Source organism: Boleophthalmus pectinirostris, unplaced genomic scaffold (genome assembly GCF_026225935.1).
Source record: "Boleophthalmus pectinirostris isolate CB_2022bp ecotype Guang Dong unplaced genomic scaffold, ASM2622593v1 HiC_scaffold_5, whole genome shotgun sequence".
Taxonomy (NCBI): domain Eukaryota; kingdom Metazoa; phylum Chordata; class Actinopteri; order Gobiiformes; family Gobiidae; genus Boleophthalmus; species Boleophthalmus pectinirostris.
In genome coordinates, this window is record NW_026571404.1 from 7,337,690 (window position 1) to 7,358,826 (window position 21,137).

At 39.1% G+C, this 21,137-nt stretch overlaps 1 protein-coding gene across 1 annotated transcript in view; it reads right to left on the reverse strand.

Moving 5' to 3' along the window:
- The window catches only part of LOC129411526 (kinase non-catalytic C-lobe domain-containing protein 1), a 173,848-nt gene that overhangs the window by 109,324 nt on the left and 43,387 nt on the right, over positions 1–21,137 (reverse strand). The window contains exons 2-3 of the mRNA XM_055162597.1: positions 16,799–16,997; positions 3,112–3,170 (exon numbers count right to left, since the gene is read on the reverse strand). Of these exons, the coding sequence (XP_055018572.1) occupies positions 3,112–3,170; positions 16,799–16,997 (258 nt within the window). The remainder of the gene's footprint in view (positions 1–3,111; positions 3,171–16,798; positions 16,998–21,137) is intronic.

Consider the following 21,137-nt stretch of genomic DNA (forward strand, 5'->3'; position numbering starts at 1 on the left):
CTGGTCTTCTCTCATGGGAGTTTGAAGTGGTGAGTGGAAGGTGCCAAAATAACACTAAGAAAAGTTGAATTAACACTAGGGGAAGTTGAATTAACACTAAGGTAAGTTGAATTAACACTAAGGTAAGTTGAATTAACACTAAGGTAAGTTGAATTAACACAATTAACACTAAGGAAGTTGAATTAACACTAAAGAGAAGTTGAATTAACACTAAGAGAAGTTGAGAAGTTGAATTAACACTAAGAGAAGTTGAATTAACACTAAGAGAAGTTGTTGAAGTTGAATTAACACTAAGAGAAGCTGAATTAACACTAAGAGAAGTTGAATTAACACTAAAGGAAGTTGAATTAACACTGAAGGAAGTTGAATTAACACTAAAGGAAGTTGAATTAACACTAAGGGAAGTTGAATTAACACTAAGAGAAGATGAATTTACACTAAGGGAAGTTGAATTAACCCTAAGAGATGTTGCATTAACCTCAACCATATCAACTCTTCAACCTAATAATCCCAACTTGAACCCCCACTTAACTTTCAAATAGTTAAAATAACACTTTTTGTGTTAAAAACAACTCTGAAATATTTCACTCTCCAGTTTTTGCGGTGAGGTTGGTGCAGCAAATCATCAAAAACCTGAACTCACCTTCACCTAAAATAACAGCCTTGTTCTCAACAACACCACCTGGGCTCCATTTCTACAATACAATGAGATATGATTCCTCCTATAACTTTATTTATTTATTCAATGATTCATTCAATATTTCACCAGGTAAGTCAACTGAGAAAAACCTTCTCATTTGCAAAGAGCGCCAGACAGAGAGGCAGCATAAAACAGAAGCAGATTACACTAACAAATTAATCACAACATGAGTCAGTGAAACATTTGCACATTAAAGATATTAAATTGTTCAGAGTATGAGCACTGATCCTGTAAAATACTCTGAATTTGGGGTCCGCTGTCTATTCCGACATCCCTTCATTACAACACGTCTCTATTTAGATGTGCCGGTTCTCCAACTTTTTAGTATCGCTATTCCGACAGGTCATATGTGTGTTTTTGGGCTGCGAAAGTGTCATCTCATTGAGCTGGTTACAGTATTTATTTAGAGTATACAGTGTTCTCCGCAGGTCGCCTACTTAACGAAAAGGATGAAGCACAAAGGCCCTATGCAGCCTCCGTTTTAGATAAGATATTTTCCCGAAGACTGGCCTATGCTCTTTTTTAAAATGCATGACTGATATCCTCTGTGGACGAAGTATTCTCCGATCAAGTACTTTGCACTGGCCCAAGCGTCTTATGATATATGGGAAGGCAAAGTATAATAGGTTATCACATTAATATTATTCATGTAGAAAAAAACAGGAAAGTGCCACTACTGCGACAATGAAAAAAAAAAAAAAAAAAAAAAGTCCATGTAGTGGGACACTGGAGGAAAAATTATGTTTATGCCACTACTCCGACAATTAGATGTCAGTGTGTAAATAGCGGTATGTCGGAATAGCAACATGTAACCTTTGGATGCAATATTTGAAAGGAGACAGAAATAAAAACAAATTAAGTTTTAAAGGGCCCATATGACAGTATTTTCAGATCTATATTATTGCTCATCAGAAACATACCTGGAGTTCATTCACACATGTTCAACACACACATCCTAAATATTTAGGATAGGCTACGTTAGTTCTTCTCTTCAACAGAAAACACTCTGTTCCACCTTGTGATGTCATGTGGCAATACAGGAAGTGCTCCAATGTGTTTTTAAAGTCCATACACGTTCACTAGAATCATTTTGGATCATTTCAGCCCTGAAATTGCCCAACTCTGCTAAGTAGATGTTAGGGGTGTGCAAAAATATCAAAAGATCACTATAAAGTATTGTTTAATGTGATGATACAGTATCGATATCGTGCACTGCTTTATTGATATATCGCCAAGAGTATTTTTTGGTATATTTTACTAAATTATTTTGTTGGGGGGGAGTGGCAAAATAACAGGATTTAATTTATTTTATTTTATTATTTATTTGTTTATTATTATTTTATTTTAATTTAATGTTTAATTTTTAATTAATGTATTTATTTATTTATTTATTTGAGACAGGAACAGTGCACAGTTTTTACATTAATCTTAACAGGAGAGATGCATTGTACATCAGGTTGTAGCATCAGTGCTAATTTCCACCAGTCGTCCCTGAGCAGATTCATTGATTGATTGTATTTAACTGACCTTGGCCATCAACTCTTCTTCCTGGAGACCTGTAGCACGTTTTGGGTTGGGTTGGGTTGAACGGACACTAGAGGAAGTGGAATTAACTTCAACCATATCAACGCTGGCAAATAATCCCAACTCGAACTCCCATTTCACTCGCTGGTGCAGCAAATCATCAAATCCTGAACTCAACTCCACCTAAAATAACAGCCTAGTTCACAACAACAACACCTGGGTCCATTTCTGCAATACAATGAGACATGAATCCTGATGATTTTGACACTCGTTTATGCGACACATTTGATATTTTTACTATTTTGAGGATTAAAATGTTTGTGTTTCATGTGAACTTTGCGCAAGAAGTGGTTTAACAAAGACTTTTAGTATCACAGCCATGATTTAGCCTTTGTTTTTTATTGAAAAGTATCGAATCGAAGTGCACTGTATTGAGATATGTACTGTATCGGCAACTTCTAAATGATACCCAGTCCTAGTAGCTGTTACAGAGTCTCTTCGTACACTCCTAAACCAATATGCCCTATTTGTTTCCATCTAAAAATACGCTTGTACCGCAGTGTGAGGAGGTCTTATTCCGAGGCACGTCCCAGAAAGCCCTCACATTTTTCACTAAGGCAGAAACGTCATTATTCTACACTGGGAGAATCTGCTGAAGTGACAAAAATGGTTCAAACCCTTGGACTTGGCTGGGCTATTTTAAGCCAAGGAAGAACCACACACACACACACACACACAAACACACACACACAGTAGAAGCAGCAGGAGCCGTGTCCTCCACCAAAGTGCCCCCGACTTTGTACCGTCCCCTGAGGCAGAGATGAGAGCAGGAGGAGGAGGTGAAGGAGGGTCTGTGAGGAGGAGGAAGAGCACACATCAAGTCTCACCTCGAATGTGCTGCCAGTGCTGTCAAACTCTGGAGGGACGAAGCTGCCCTCTGGGTCATCTGCAACAAAAACACGCGGGATTAATACACGGATATTGTCGTTGTCATAGTGAAGTAATAACTCAATATATATAATGTCAAATCCACCTTCACACGACTCGCTTTGGTCCTTTCAGTGACACAGATTTACGACGGAGGGATGACATATTGCTGCTATAAAATATTGGATTGATACTTTGTAGGGACATTGCGCTGGGGGTTTTTAGTTTTAGAACACCCTAATTTTCCAGTTTTTTATTGCAATTCAAGTCGTGCAAGTCCAATGAAGAGCTTGAAATGGTACAAAAGTAAGAACGGAACAGACAGAGGTTAAAAAAAAAGGTAAAAGATTCAAAACACAAAGTCCAAGCTCTGCCAAAACTACCTCAGGTAAACTTGAAAACATGGAGTGTCCAGACTTAAACCCCATTGAGCTGGTTTGGGATGAACGGGACAGAAGAGTGAAGCAACCTACAAGTGCCACACATTTATCGGAACTTCTGCAACAGACTTGGGAAGAACTTTCTGAAGAATATTTGATTTCTGTTGTAAAAAGAACGAGCCACGAGTGTGTTCAGCTGTTAAATCTGCCAGAGGTGGACACTTTCATGAATGTTACGGCCTGTGATTGGTGGGGCAAGTCCACGCCCACTTCACCTGCAGCCACCTCCCCCTATTTAAGGAGATTGCCAGCACCTGTTTGGGGCTGCTGGCCTTGGTGGCCAGTCTGCCATTTTGGTTTTGTGTTTGTGTGTTAGTCTAGTTCTGTTTTGTGCCTTTTTTGATTTGGTCACTCGTTTCTGTTTGTGGGTTTATGTGGTTTAATTTGGGGAACTTGTGTTTTAGTTTAGTGTGTGTCCCTAAGTTTTACCACTCGTTTTTTTGTAAGCCTGCGTGACCCCTTTTCTGGCACAAAACTCTGTTTATTCTGTTGTTCTGTTTCTTAGTTTAGGTTGTTTTCTGTATATTTTTAGTGTTTTGTTAATTTACCTTTACATTCCTGTTAATTAAACATTACTTAATTTATTCCATTTTACATCTTGGTTTTATTCTTGTTACTTCCCTCACCCCAAACGAGCTGGGTCGTAACAATGAATCAAAAGTTTAGAATATGTTTTGGTCAACAGTAAACAGTAAAAAACTTGAAAAAGTGTGGTGTTCTAAAACTTATGATCGGTAGTGTACACTGTATAAAGAACTGGACTAAGTGAGCATGATGTCACCCATAGCGTTCAGCTGAACTTACAGGGGTGAATTTGGAGACAGGCTCTATATTATGAATAGAATTTTTTTGATGGAAAAAAACAGCAAGAAAAAAACCCACCAGGATCATGTAGAGTGGGTTAATACAGACATTTTAAGATCAAAATGACGTGGCTCAGAGCAGCAGTTACATAGAGCAGGGTGATACTATTCCAATGTAAGTCAATGGGAGCCAGAGTCAGAAGGAGCCAGAAGAGCCACATGCCAACTTCCTATTTGGAACATGACGGTTAACACATTAGCAATGTCCATTTATATATACAGTCTATGGATCAATACGAGCGTTTCAACAAAAAAAGGCGTGTGACGGGGCTGTGCAAAAATATCAAAATATCGATATTACGTGTCATTTAATGTGATGATACCGTATAGATATCGTGGGCTGCTGTATCGATATATCGTCAAGAGTGTTTTTTGTTATATTTTCCTAAATTATTTTGTTACAGCGCTACAGTTTTGCTGCTTGTTTAGTGGAAGGAAACTCGTTTATGCGACACATTTGACATATTCAATGTTTTGATGATTAAAATGTTTGCGTTTCATACGAACTTTGCACAAGAAGTGGTTTAACAAAGATGTTTAGTATCTGAATCGAATCGAGATATATTGTATTGTATCGTATCGAAACATAAGATCGTGTATCGAGATATGCATCGTATCGTGGCCTATGTATTGAGGCATGTATCATATTAGCAACTTCTGAATGATATCGAGCCCTAGTGAGATTATTTTAACACAATTTGTTCAAGTCAGCTCTTTATGGACAGATTGTGTTAAACTAAAGCTCAAATTAAAGTCTAACTTGAGAAATAGAGACAGAGTAGTGCTTTGTGTTAGCTTCACACTCCCGGGTAATGTTATGACATCAGCTGCAAGGTGTCAATAGTCATTTCTAGTCTTTAACATCTTTGCAGTATGGCATTAAACTTTCCATGGAGACAAGCAGATCATGCCAGTACTAGTCAGATCTGTGGAAAGGTGAGCCCGTGTTTTTCAACAACATCCCAGGAGACAAGAAAGAAAAAAAAAACATAGTGCAGGTTTTTTACCCATAAAACTTTGGAGAAACTGTTGGGGTCACAAATGTATCCACAGAGAAATATGTGTAACTCCAACCACCACCAATCAATACTCATGCACTTTTCTAATAAAACATGTCTTGCCTAAGGACACAGCAGCAATTTCTACTAGAGTTACTGCTGCTCCACTGATATTTCCAGCAGGTCTGACCACCAGGTAAATCATTTAGACGTTTTTGTACCTTTCGAAAAGTTTAGTAAATGGAGGAACTTTACACCTTTTCACCACATTTCCTTAGAAGTACAAAAAAGTACAAAAGGCTAGTAAGTTTAGGTGAGAGTGAAAAACCCATTGCAACAGGTTTCCATGGTGACGCAGACAGCCTTGGGAGCTGATGTGGAGAATGGTGAGTCACCAGAGCTTCAGATCAACAGGTTTTCACGGCTTTGTAAACACGATCTCCCCCGAACAAAAGTGGCACTGTCGGAAATGAAATACAGAACAATAAACGTCCTTTCAATCCGTCTCCTGGTGGGCAGTAACTCACTAAGACACTGAGGACTCACTGCTCACACTGCTGTGGGGCTCTGCACAAAAACATGAACTGGTTAAATCTCAGCTCCGACAAGTGCAAACTGTTTTTGTGTCAATGGGCAAAACACTTTAACAAACAACATACTTAATAATAATAATAATAGCAAAAAACACATGAATTATTACATACATACATGTTTTTATTGAATGGGTGAATAAAACAATAGGAAATATATGTTTAACGTTTTAAAAAAGAGGAAAAAGTAATGGTTACTACTTTTACTCAACTACTTTTGAAAGATATAAATAATATGCTTGACCAAACTGTTCTATATATACACACGTAGAAATAATCTAAGTAAGTTTTTATTTATTTTCACAAAGACACTTTACAGAGCATTATTCATTCACTCCATACTCAGTGGTGATAAACTACTATTGTAACCACAGCTGCACTGGGGCAGCCCTGACCGAAGTGCGGCTGCCAATCAGCGCCATCAGCCCTTCTGACCACCACCATCACTCACACTTCACTTTCATACTCGGCAATGTGGGTGAAGTGTCTTGCCTAAGGACACAACAACAGTTTTTGCGACTGGCGCCTCCCTGTGGCACCTGATTTTCCCAGCGGCCTCCCATCCAAGTACAAACCAGGCCCGACCTCTGAGCTTCTGTGATCTGACGGGATCAGGCTTTGACAAGTTACAGTTATGGACAATTTAAGTAAAAGATGAATAATGAATGTCTTTATCTCAAATTTAGCCTAATACTTAACAAAACTAAAAATAACATTGGTCATGTTTTTATACAGCGTTTTCCACCTTCAGTCAATCAAACTTTATTTATAAAGCGCTTTTCATACAAAAATGTAAAACAAGTGCTTTACAGTGATTAACTACTATTCCACATTTTCTTCCACCAACCCAACTCCTACAGCTGCCCGACTCCACACAACCAAACAACGCAGACACACACTCACACTTGGGTTATAACTTTTTGAACTTTTTTTCCAAAATCAAACTTCTGCATCATGACTGGATGAACTTTTTGGTATAATTGAAGAAACCAAACTCCATTTTCAACACTCTTTTAAACTAGAAAAGCACTCAGAGAGCGCAGACCTCCGCCAAGGACTACCCCCATTTTTTATATAAATTGCGATAAAATCAGTCTTCTGGATCAGATCCGGATCAGCCTTTGGAATATGAAAGAGGATCCCATTGTCCATCCCTGAGTCAAATTTCATGAGGTTTGGTCAATAATTAACCGAGATATTGAGAAACAAAATTTTTGGCCCCATTTACCACAATGTTAACTAAAATTTCAAAGTGATCCAGAATCCAGGATTTCTTCCGGATCACCCCCAAAATGAAATCAGTTCTTCCTTTTCACATTTCCAACAAATCCTGAAAATTTCATCAAAATCAGTCCATGACTTTTTGAGTTATGTTGCTAACAGACAAACAAACAAACAAACAAACAAACAGACAAACGCCGGCAAAAACATAACCTCCTTGGCCGAGGTAAAAAGGCCCCCCGAAACAAAAAAAATATTAAATACACATTACAGCCAATGATATGAAATGCGAAACCGTGCTAAGTTCTCACAAGGGCCATTACAAGTTAATTTGACTGAAAATGGATCAATAATAAGTTGTGCTGTCATTATAATATACTGGAGTTTCAGTTTCTATTCTTGCTTTGACTTTATAAGCCATTCGATTCATCGTTGCTCAACCAACACTGACAATCATCATTTTTTGACTTTTAGTGGCCTATTTCATATGATCTTTACCCTGATCATGTGTTTTGTTCCTGTGTTATTAAAAAGAAAATTGCCTTTGGTTATTTTATTGAACCGATATTAACCTTCTAACGGTATTATTCTGGTTGTTGATATTATTCTGGTTGTTGATATTATTCTGGTTGTTGATATTATTCTGGTTGTTGATATTATTCTGGTTGTTGATATTATTCTGGTTGTTGATATTATTCTGGTTGTTGGTCGACTTTACGAAAACTTCATTTTGACTCCGGGGGGACTTTTTTCAAAAACATGACCAATTGAAGGTCAATTCCTTTCATTACTAGCAAAAGTTCATCAAAATATGATACAGGGTACAGAGGTTGTAAAAAGTTATAACACTAATGAACACACACACAAACATGCTAAAATACATAAAACTACCTATAGTAAAATAGTAATATGTGAGGCACTCAAAGAACTTTACAACAAGGAACCACTCACCCATTCAGACACACATTCAGACACTGGTGTATGGTGAGTGAAGTGTCTTGCCCGAGGACACGACGACAGTATTCATCTGTGGGAGCTGGAATCACAACACAAACCTGTTGGTCTGTGGATCTGATCACTCAACCAATGACGTTTTTTTGACCTTCTGATCAGTGGACAAACCAACTGAGCTACTGTCGCCGATTCATAAATCAAAAATCTGTCTATAATGAACTTGCAGAAATCTTTCCAAAACATATTCCACCGTCTCTGCTTAGTCACAACTTGAAAGCCGCCAGTACATATGGGGACACTGCAAATATACGCGTCTAAATCTACGCACACGAACCAAACTATGAAGCTCCGGCAGTGAATCTCTATTAGCAGCAACAATAGTAAATAGACCGACTCTGAAACGCACGTCTCCGGCCCTCAAGGTCCCTTCCCAGACGCTTTGTATCTGCTTGTCTGTCCGTCCACTCAAGAGCCGAACATCTCTCTGCCTCGATACTCCGCGGAGCTTTCAATTAAACGCGGTCAATAGCGAACGGTGGAGGAGTTTAGTGCAATGATTAGTCTTAGTGCGTGTCTGTGTTCACTTTGCAGCACTATCAGGGGCTTTCTTTGTCTATTTGCGCGTGAAAAAAACCCAACAAAGCATGACGTCGTATCAGTCCGCGGCATCTGGAGCTATTGAGTACAGGGAGTCGTCATAAAAGAGCTTCCACTGTATTTTATTGCTGACTGGAGATTTGAGGGGAAATGATGAGACAGGTTTATGGTTCTACATAGAGTCTGTGATGGAGCGTTTACAGGCTGAACTGAGATGTAACAAGAAGAAAACTTCCCTCGACAACAATAGGGTCAGTTCAGTCTACGAAGCTTTCACAAATGTGGTACAGATATAAATATTTAGTACCGAATTAGGCATGGAATGATGTCTGGTGTTGGATATGTCTGCCAGTACTGAAGAATTTGCTGGATCGGATATCGGTTCAGCTGATATCCTGTTTGGACCTATAAATTGATGTAATAAGACTTTACTGGTCGTATTTGGCCCAGAAAGTCTCACAGTGTTAGAATTGTTGCCTATACAAAGCTATTACTTGAGGGATAAATAACAGCTCCATGACACATTTAGATCTGTCTTATCCGTCCTATTTAAGTTTGGTTTAAAGGAAATAAATGCTGTTTTCTGTCTCTGCTTTGGCATCTGCAGATATTTAAAGGGATAGTATTGCAATCAGAACTGAAAAAGCTGGATCGGTGCCTCCTTAAACTAAATGTCAAAACCTATTCCTTTGAAGTAAATGCATCTTTTGTGTTCCTGGCAATGAGGAGTTTCAATTTCAACTGATAATATATTTTGTTAATATTGTATTTTCGTTGTGGCGCTCTTTTCAGCACAATATTTTGTCGGAGCGGTGGCGTAGGAGGCGCGGTGCGTACGGCGTATGGGGGGAGACTCAGTCTGTGCTGCCTGGTTTAGACCTGGTTTAGACCTGGTTAAGACCTGGTTTAGACCTGGTTTTAGACCTGGTTTCCTGGTTTAGACCTGGTTTAGACCTGGTTTAGACCTGGTTTTAGACCTGGTTATAGTTAGACCTGATTTTTTTAGACCTGGTTTAGACCTGGTTCCTGGTTTAGATTTAGTTTAGACCTTAGACCTGGTTTAGACCTGGTTTATTTTAGACCTGGTTTAGACCTGGTTATAGTCCTGATTTTAGACCTGGTTTAGACCTGGTTTAGACCTGGTTTAGACCTGGTTTAGACCTGGTTATAGTCCTGATTTTAGACCTGGTTTAGACCTGGTTTAGACCTGGTTTAGACCTGGTTTAGACCTGGTTTAGATGGTTTAGACCTGGTTATAGTCCTGATGGTTTAGACCTGGTTTAGACCTGGTTTAGACCTGGTTTAAGACCTGGTTATAGTCCTGGATTTTTAGACCTGGTTTAGACCTGGTTATAATCCTAGACCTGGTTTAGACCTGGTTTTAGACCTGGTTTAGACCTTTAGACCTGGTTTAGACCTGGTTTAGACCTGGTTTAGACCTGGTTTAGACCTGGTTATAGTCCTGATTTTAGACCTGGTTTAGACCTGGTTTAGACCTGGTTATAGTCCTGATTTTAGACCTGGTTTAGACCTGGTTTAGACCTGGTTTTAGACCTGGTTTAGACCTGGTTTAGACCTGGTTATAGTCCTGATTTTAGACCTGGTTTAGACCTGGTTTAGACCTGGTTTAGACCTGGTTATAGTCCTGATTTTAGACCTGGTTTAGACCTGGTTTAGACCTGGTTTAGACCTGGTTTATAGACCTGTTTAATTTAGACCTGGTTTAGACCTGGTTTAGACCTGGTTTATTAGTCCTGTTTAGATTTTAGACCTGGTTTTAGACCTGGTTTAGACCTGGTTTTAGATTTAGACCTGGTTTAGACCTGGTTTAGACCTGGTTTAGACCTGGTTTAGACCTGGTTATAGTCCTGATTTTAGACCTGGTTTAGACCTGGTTTAGACCTGGTTTAGACCTGGTTTAGACCTGGTTTAGACCTGGTTATAGTCCTGATTTTAGACCTGGTTTAGACCTGGTTATAGTCCTGATTTTAGACCTGGTTTAGACCTGGTTTAGACCTGGTTTAGACCTGGTTTTAGTCTTGGTTTAGTCCTGGTTTAGAGGCACGGTCCACGTGGCGCATACGAGGCAAAAAAACGTGATGAGCAGGTTGTCAGAATGTCGGCATCATTTTACAGCTAATACACAAACACATAATTACTGATATCAATCCTGCTGCAGATGTGAACAGATGTCGACCATTATCTTTTCTTCACGTGTGTCGTGCCTCCCCAGTGGCTATTTGGCGTGGGGGAGGCGAGCTTCACATATTGAAAACCGCTGTTGTACACAAAACAAGTACCATAAGTGTTCTCCTATACTTATTATATTAGTAGTGTAACAGTACTATTAATGGAATAAAAAATTGTGGTTACTCTTCTCACTGTGAGCAACTCTACATGTGATAAAACCTTTAATACATGATTTATTTACATTTGTATGTTCTTCATATATGATTTAGTCATTCTCATTTTTGTGGTTTATCCTTTGAAAAAAATATGTTGTGTGTTATGTATTGTTTTGTCCTTCAGATTAAACTTCAAATTATAAAATAAATCAGATGTTAAATCCTGACAGTTACTCTTACTAACCCTTGAGTAGTAATTTCCCCAAATACTGTTTTACTCTTAGTAATTTCTTGAACCTATACTTTGTACTTCTACTTGAGAAATAATATTATTTTGATTTTGAGGTAATTTTACTCTTACTTAAAGGTGCATTGTGTAAATTTTCTGGTGGAGGGTCACTCTCTGGGTGGGTGGAGAGTCCCTGCCTCAAGTGGAGGAGTTCAAGTATTTTGGAGTCTTGTTCACAAGTGAGAGGAGGATGAAGCGTGAGATTGACAGGTGGATCGGTGCAGCGTCGGAAGTGATGCTGAGCTAAAAGGCAAAGCTCTCGATTTACCGTCAATCTACGTTCCTCCTCTCACCTATGGTCATGAGCTCTGGGTAGTGACCGAAAGGACGAGATTCGCGGATACAAGTTGAAATGAGTTTCCTCCGCAGGGTGGCTGGGCGCTCCCTTAGAGATAGGGTGAGGAGCTCAGTCACACGGGAGGAGCTCGGAGTAGAACCGCTGCTCCTCCATGTCGAGAGGAGCTAGTTGAGGTGGCTCGGGCATCTGTTCTGAATACCTCCTGGGCGCCTCCCTCTCGAGGTGTTCCGGGCATGTCCCACCAGGAGGAGGCCCCGGGGTAAGACCCAGGACACGCTGGAGGGGCTATGTCTCTGGGCTGGCCTGGGAACACCTTGGAGTCCCCTTGGAGGAGCTGGAGGTGAAGAAAATCTCCGAGTCCCTGCTTAGACTGCTGCCCCCGCCACCCGGCTCCGGATGTGCGGAAGAAAATGGATGGATGGGTCACCTGCTCGCTTCTATGGATATGCCATTGCTCTGCCTTATTCTGTAACTAATCACAAATGTTACGCAATGCACCTTAATTCATGGCTACACTAAGCGCTTCTAAACAGCCTCTTCTCCTTCGCTTATCCTGTTTGTCTCATGAGGATTTCTTTACAAATAAATCATTCTCTCCTTTCACTGAATCTTTGACACCTCTTCCTGCCACACGTCTGAGTGCCAAACTGTTCAACAAACTCTTCAGTGCACCTCATTGATCTGTGTCTAATCTATTCTGAATGTTTCCGCTCGCATATTAGAATCCCTCGCACTGCTGTTGTGTTCACGCAGACTCGAGACTGTGTCAGAATTGAAGTTACATAATCCTAAATGGGTAGTGTTGCTGGAGGGCCTGGCTTTGTCAATTGCCAATTTCAAAACAGACTTAAGTGACGATGGAGAGAAGAGAGGAGAAGATGGATGGAGGCTGTTGTTGAGTCGAATAAAAGTGCTGTGCTTTAATTTTCCTTCTCTCAAATGAGTTATCGATGTGGACAAACGCCAGGTCACCGCACCGACGCAATTTATTTTGTCTAAAGGGAACGTAGCAGATTGGAAAGCGCTGGACTACAACGGAATTTTAATTTATATTGAAAACACAGCTATTTAGGGTTAGAATTTCCATGCGAATGATTTAGTTTAGTTTTGGACGGAAAACTGTAGTAAGCAAAACACAAATTTAATTCACAGCCTCAGAGATTGGTTGATGAGGTGGTCAGGGCCACAATGAGACAGCAAAGCATAAATGTGGATGTGTCTGATAAAGATCGAAGAGATTTGTATAAAAAAGAAAAGAGCAGGCAACTTATTCTAACATCTACTTTTGCTGTTTTTAAGTATTAAAGGGCACATTTTACGCTGTTATAATGTTGTTTCCTCATCATAAACGGATCCTGCACGGGTCCATTTTTGGAGACACCTGTGCAGTACAGCGCAGTATTAAATCCAGACCCGCCCAGACCCCTTAACATTCCACCCGTTACCCGCCCTTGCCCGTGATAAATCGGGGTCAGCCCATTAGTCCGACAGCCCAATAGTCCAGGACCAAATCAGGACTGAACCTACGCAGTGCCATTAGCGGATTATAAATGTATACACGCCGCAACCTCAGAGCCGATCGCCAGGACTACACCAAGACTGAACCAGGTCTAAACCAGGACTAAACCAGTGTCATGAGCATTTATTAATTTTATTTTATTTTGATGAGACAGGGACAGTACACAATGTTTACATTAACCTTAACAGGAGAGATGCATTGTACCAGAATGTAGCACCAGTGATAATTTCCACCTGTCGTCCCTGGGCAGGTTCATTTAGGCATAAATATATACATGCCGCAACCGCCAAGTCGATCGCCAGGATTACACCAAGACTAAACCAGGACTTAATCAGGACTTAACCAGGACTGAACCAGGACTGAACCAGGACTTAACCAGGACTTAACCAAGACTTAACCAGGACTGAACCAGGAGCGCAGCCGCTGAGCCGATCACCTCCGCTGATGTGTTTATGTAATAAATACACTAAAGTCTCTCTCAGTCTGGTCCATCTTTCCAGGAAAAGACCAGGAAATATCACTTGTTTCCAGGGCAATGGACGCCATGGATGCGCGTCAAATGTTTTTCTACAGTTCGTCGCTCAAATTCAAGAAAGTTAAAACCCGCCCGTTTCGGCAAAAAATTGCGGGTACCAGTCGGGGACCCGGTGCAGGACTCTGATCTGGAGTTGTGTTTTGTTTGTTTAACACACAAACCCTGCATATTTAGACTTCTTCCAACTTGTGATGTCATGTAATACAGGAAGCGCTGGATTGTGTTTTTAAACTCCAGATAATCTTCACTTGAATCTAGCTCTTGCTTCATGACATCACAAGGTGGAACAGAGCATTTTGAGCTTTGGCGTTGTAGACAGATTAATAATAAAGACTCGAACATGTATGAATAAAACAAAACACAACTCCAGATCTGTTTTTGATGAGGGAAAAACATTCTAATATGATTTAAAGCTCACAAGAGTCCATTTTGAGTTCTAAAGGACGTTTAAGATTCCTGGCTCAGTCCTTCACTGAATGTCGCTCTCTATTCTTCACTCCCTACTAATGTTGCTCAGTTTAGGCTGTTTTATAGTTCTGCGTCGGCTCAACGCACACTGCCGCTGTCGCCTTGTTGCCGTCGTTTTCGATTTATAGATTTGCGTCGAGGTCTATGCGCCGCAAAATATTTCATTCGCCACAACACAAGGAGTCTAGGATTTAAAAATAGCTTTAGTGTTTACAAAATTAATCGGGAAAGTGGAGAACCTGAAATTTATGTAGAGCGGATGTGGAGAGGACCAATCACTGCCCTTATTGTCTGCGTCGCTTTCCCCTGCTGTCTGCTTCAGTTTGATGCATAGTTAAGAAATTTTGGAGGTGCACGTTGGTCAGCGCAGACGCTCTGCGAGGGGGCGCAAGGCGACGCACACGGATTGACACATGACCATAAATTTTGCTTTAGAGTTCAGGATGAAATGACAGAAAACGGTGGTTATTATGGAATGCCCTTAGAGGTAGATTAGCGAAAACAAAGGTAATGTAAATGTTTTTTATGTAAACTGAGCATCTGCTTGTTTCCATGGAGATGTTACTGCTTTGCCTGGAAATGCCTTAAAACTAGGGGTGAGACATTAACACACTGATTACGATTAATTTACTACAAAGAAAATAATGCATTAAAAATAACGCATTTTATTGCCCTTGGCCAAACAACGCGGACTGTTTGTCAGTGGTACAATAATTACACTGATGCCCAGTTACAACTACTACAATGGAGCATGAAAGCGCTCTGTCTCTGCTGGATGGTAAATTTCTATTATAAAAAAACTACCTGACGGAAGTATTGACAAAGGCGTTGTTTACTGCAGTCTGTGCAGAAAAGAGTTTGCATTTCACAAAAGCTCCTCAAACCTACAACACCATTTATATGCAAAACATGTCACCGTGAGCACAGAAACACGACATTGAGAAGGGAACAACTTAAAGGTTGTATGGAGGATTTTTTTTTTTGTTTAAAATTGTCATTGAAAGTTTAAAATACCATTACAGAGACGCAGCAGCTTTTAATTATGATGACCGAAAAAAAAAAGAAAGAATGAAAATCTATCAGTTGTGGACGTAGTGAGGCCAGATAAACATCAGCCAATAGAAAACGAGGCTCCCTCTTTTTCTATTGGCTGTTAGGTTGTCAGTCAAACTCCCTACATTTTTTGTGTAACTGACTCGTCGGCGCTCGGGGATTATGTGGTTTATGCAGCGGTTCTTTGAGGCTTTTTCAAACTGTTGCTTCCTTGCAATTCGCACAAAGTTTGTTGCGATGGCGGATGAGAATCCACGACCAGTTCGCCGCAAAAGAAAGTCCGAAGGGTCTAAAAACTGACGCGTCGGTCGCTAAAATATTTCTAGGCAGGTCACTTCAGCAGTAATTCTGAACATGCACTGGATGTAAACAAATGTGATTTCTAGAGTAAAGAGGCGGGAGGAGATGTTTCTACTGAGGAAGGTGGTGTCACACATGCATTTGAAAAAGGACTGTCACTGTATTTCACTTCCCTTAAAAAATCCTCTATACAACCTTTAAAGGAAAACGGCACTTGAACTTTAGTCTCTTATTTTGGACAGGGACTTTACCTTTGTCTACTGAAATGCAATTTATTTTTTCAAGACATTTTTCCAGACATTGAAAGAGCTCGTGTTTAAAAGTCATGTCTGTGTGGGTTATTTGATGAAGTCTACTAAAATTAATTTGCATAAAATAAATGTTGCTTTGGGGCAGATATTGTTATGTGATTAATTGAGATGAATTACTTAGAAACTCTGTAATTAATTAGATTAGTTTTTTAAATCCCTTACTTAAAAAGACATGTACTGATACTAGGGCTGGGCGATATGGAGCAAAAAATATATCTCGATATATTTTACTATATCTCGATATACGATATATATCTTGAAATGTGTACAGAAAAAATAATCCCCCAAAAACTACTGCAAAAACAAATATAAATTCAACAATGTCTTTTTTTTATTAAAGTGCAAGAGGTAGGCAGTTCGTGTAGGAACTAAGTGCTTCTGCCACATTTAAGATTACAAAAAATCCCATATCGAGGAGAAAATTCTGTTTATTATTTCAACCAAACTAACTTTTGTCGAGTCAACAAACTGAATTTTCTCCTCGATATGGATTCTACCTGGACGACTGAGGGATTCTTCACACAAAAAAATCCCATATTATATAAATAATAATTTAACTGTAAAATAAAAGAAATAATGCATGTTGTCTTCTTTTCATTCCTAAATTAAACAACTCAGCTCAAGCTCATCTTTGGGGTCACTCCTCCACAGATATGACCTAACTAGCCTGCTGACATCGTCTTCTTGTCTCCAAAAAGATAAATCAAATGCAATACTCTGGAACATTATCGACAAAAACAAAATAAAACAAACACAGACAAAAAACAGCTTACAAGAAAAGTTAAATGATGCAGATTCATCTTTAAGTGAGAGTCTTAGCGTCTGACATGTGCGTAAGTGGAAGTATGAGTGTAGTGTTGACTCACCGCTGAGCTGCTCCATGAAGCACACGTTGCCATGGGCGTTGAAGGCCAGAGTGTCGGGGGTGATGCACAGAGAGTGGAAGAGCTGGGACTGGCTGATGCTCTGAAGCGCCAGAGCACACTCCCCACACACGGCCCACACCTCGTCCTCCGAAAGACAAGAGTCCCTCAGAGACAGGATGTCGGCCAGAGACACATTCTCCTGCAAACAGAGGGAACAGAGGTTAGAAACGGGCTGGGCAAGTGCTCAGTTTTAGATATAATATTTAATACAGATGCAGGGCGGGAAGCTAAAATCAATACAGTTAGTCATTTTTCTTGGAATACAGTGAGTTCTTGCGTCTACAGTGCAAATTTCCGTGATCTGGCCAAGATTTTAAAACTTGTATCAGGTTATTCATCTTGTTTTCAGATTTATTATCTACCTCCTAGTTCCAGAGGCTGATTAATTCTAGTGTAGAGGTAGTTTATTGTAAGATAACTTGTAGATAAAATGATTTTGCTTCTTACTTTTGCGTCATTTTCTGATAGATTTAAGTGTTTACATTAAGGGTCTTTTTGATCCGGTAAGCTACTTTTACAAAACGAAAATACCAGAGAGCTACTAGTTTTAGTGGTCACAAGAAACTGAGCATATATAAGAGCCATGACAAGCCAACAATGAGGTACAGTTAGGTGCCTATAAAACATAAACCATTAAACGTTTATTAGAGCACAGTTAGGTATCAAAATGATACGTGTACAATGGTAAAAGGCATTTAATTAATCAAATTTTACTTAGCACAATATGTGTAATTCAGAAATCCCTTGGCGAGCTACTTGGAAAGAGGTGAAGAGCTACTTGTTGGAGATCCCTGGTTTGTATCTTAAATTTTGGCCAAGATTTTAAAACTTATATCAGGTTATTCATCTTGTTTTCAGATTTATTATCTACCTTCTAGTTCCAGAGGCTGCTTAATTCTAGTCTAGAGGTAGTTTATTTTATAACGTGTCAAGTAAAATGATCTTGCTGCATGAACAGATAGTTTCACTACTTTTGCATCATTTTCTGATAGATTTAAGTGTTTATATCAGGGGTTTGCAACCTATTTCCTCTGGTGAGCTACTTTTACAAAACAAAAATGCAGCGAAGAAATTGCGCATATATAAGAGTCATGACAAGCCTTATAAAACATAAACCATTATACATTTATAAGTGCACAAAGTTAGGCATCAAAATGATACATGTACAGTGGTAAAAGGCATTTAATGAATCAAATTTTACTTATTCAGCACAATATGTGTAATTCAGAAATCCCTTGGTGAGCTACTTGGAAAGAGGTGAAGAGCTACTTGTTGGAGATCCCTGGTTTGTATCTTAGATTTTGGCCAAGATTTTAAAACTTATATCAGGTTATTCATCTTGTTTTCAGATTTATTATCTACCTTCTAGTTCCAGAGGCTGCTTAATTCTAGTCTCGAGGCAGTTTATTTTAAGATAACTTGTAGATAAAATGATTTTGTTGCATGAACAGATAGTTTCACTACTTTTGCATCATTTTCTGATAGATTTAAGTGTTTACATCAAGGGTCTCCAACCGTTTTCCTCTGGTGAGCTACTTTTACAAAACAAAAATGCCAGAGAGCTACTAGGTTTAGTGGTCACAAGAAACTGAGCACATATAAGAGCCATGACAAGCCAACAATGAGGTACAGTTAAGATGCCTATAAAACATAAACCATTATATATTTATTAGAGCACAAAGTTAGTCACCAAAATGATACATGTACAATAGTAAATGGCATTTAATTAATCAAATTTTACTTATTCAGCACAATAATAATGTAATTCAGAAATCCCTTGGTGAGCTACAGGTTGGAGACCCCTAGTTTATATCTTAAATTTTGGCCAAGCTTTTTGCATTGTGGTTGTTTATTTATAGAAATGATCAGGTTCAACACCTTTTGCACCTCCCACAGATGAACGCCGTCGTTGTGTCCTTGGGCAAGACACTAAATCCGAGGTCTCCAACTTGTAGCTCAGTAACTGCCCCTTCAAAGTAGCTCGCCAAGGGATTTCAGAATTATATAATTGTGCTGAATAACAAAAATGTGATTAATTACATGCCTGCTACCGTTGTACATGTACCATTCGTTCCTCATCATTATATTTTATAGGTTTTTAAACAACCTACCCAAAGGCTCGGCTCTTTCTTATAATCGTCTCAGTTTCTTGTGGCCGCTAAAATGAGTAGCTCTCTGGGCTTTTTGTTTTGTAAAGGAGCTCACCAACAGAAAAAGGTTGGAGACCCCTGCACTAAACCCAGCTCATCCCTGTGTGTATGAGGGCCTGTTTACACTTGCGACTAAAAACGAACAAAATATTTTATCAGAAGTGCTTTTTGTTTAGACTGTGACGGCGTTTTGGAGGCTTAAAAACGCCAAAATCTGAAACCACCCTCCAGTGGAAAAGTTGAAGACACTCCGCCGTAGCGTTTCCTTCCGTCTACACTGCCCAAGACGCAAAACTCTGGTCAGATCTGCTCACATCGCGTACGTGTTTATGTCACATACATACAGTACACAGAAACAAACACGTCGGATGGTATGCACACTCAGAATTCCACACACTTTCGCGTCGCCGTATGCACACAGATTTCCTCCCGAAAACGCTCGTCTAATTGCTTACGTGAAGCCACAACGTCACATTTACGTCTTCTGTTCAGACCTTCATCATATGGACATCGCCTGAGTGTGTGTGTGAATATGTGAGTGGTTCCTTGTTGTAAAGCGCTTCGAGAGCCTTGAGGGTGGAAAGCGCTGTATAAAAGTGTGACAATTTACCATTTACTGAAACATAATCACGTTTTAGAGTCTGTCAAAACATCATCATGACAAAATATAAAATGATCATGATGTTGTTCCTTCATATTGAGTTTTGGATTCTATTTTTGATTGTACAAAACAAAATTAAATGACAAAAAATGACTTGATTTTTTGAGCTTGAAGAAGACAGAACCCAAAACAGAAAAGGTCCTGACCAAGCAACAAGATAAATGTGACTTTTTAGCACTGACGCTTTTTCAAATGAGCATCTCTTTCGATACTACTGTAGTTTTAGTATCGATTATTATCTTATTTTTGATACTTCTGAAAACCCCAAACCACACTTTTAATGATTAACTCAAAAATAACCCAAAAATAGTCAAATTTCTCCAAAATCTGCCCAGACCTACCTTTATTAAAACCACAAAGCTGATCACTGATGATTAGAAATAACTAAATCCCTGTGTTCATTAATAGTTTAGCCCTGGGTTACAATCAAACCAGGGAGCGAACTCACCATTTCACTGTTCTCTAAATGAAAAAAAGTATTTGTGGAGCCCTGCAAGGTGGAGGAGAGCTTAAAATGCTTCAAATTCTAGCTATATAATGTATTTTTTGCTTATTATTCAGCAAATATTACTGAATTAGGAGTTAAAATACACTCTGAGAAGAACAATTTTATTAAAAAGTGAATACCCACCTCTTATTATGTTAATAGCCTATTAACAGTGATTTACAAAAGGGACTAAGGGAGCTAATTTCCTTCTCACAAAGACGCATTCCCATGACAGAACAGGTGTAGCTCGGTAAATTAAACAAAGGACATGAATGGCTGAGCACACACCTGCAAAAAAATAAACAGGCTTAATACAATAGAAAAACTGAAGTATCTGTTAGGGCTGTAGACCTTTAGTAAGGCCTATTTTATATTATTTAAGTCATTTTCTGATCTGTTATAATGTTGTTTCATCATCACAAACATACCTGGAGTTGAGTTTTGGTTCATTCACACATGTTTGACACACAAGTTTTGCATATTTAATCTGAGTTCTCCTCTCAAACAGAAAACACGAGCTTTGGAGATGTAGACAGACTAATAAAAGTTTACTCCAACATGTGTGAATGAAACAAATCATAACTCCAGATATGTTTTTGAGGAGGTAACAACATTAGAATGTGGCTTAAAACTCACAAGAGGCATTTTAGTAGGACCTTTAAGTCAATTAATCTTAGTCAACCAACATTTGTATGAGTGGAGTAATCCTTTCATTTAGATTATAAGGATTTATATGGAAGAACAGCAGAAAGGAGATGTTACTGAGTTAGTAAGCTGAACATTTTGTATATTTTTTCTTTTTTTTTTTTTTTTCCTTGTATTTCTATGTGAAATGGCAGTTTACATTCAATCTTTCTTAATATAAATAGATTGTTAGACAGTACTTTTTCTGTATAATTGTTTTTGGATGAACTCTCATAGTGGAGTAGTCTCATGAGTGCAGTTTGAGTTAGAGATACATAATAGTTTTAAGACCCCCAC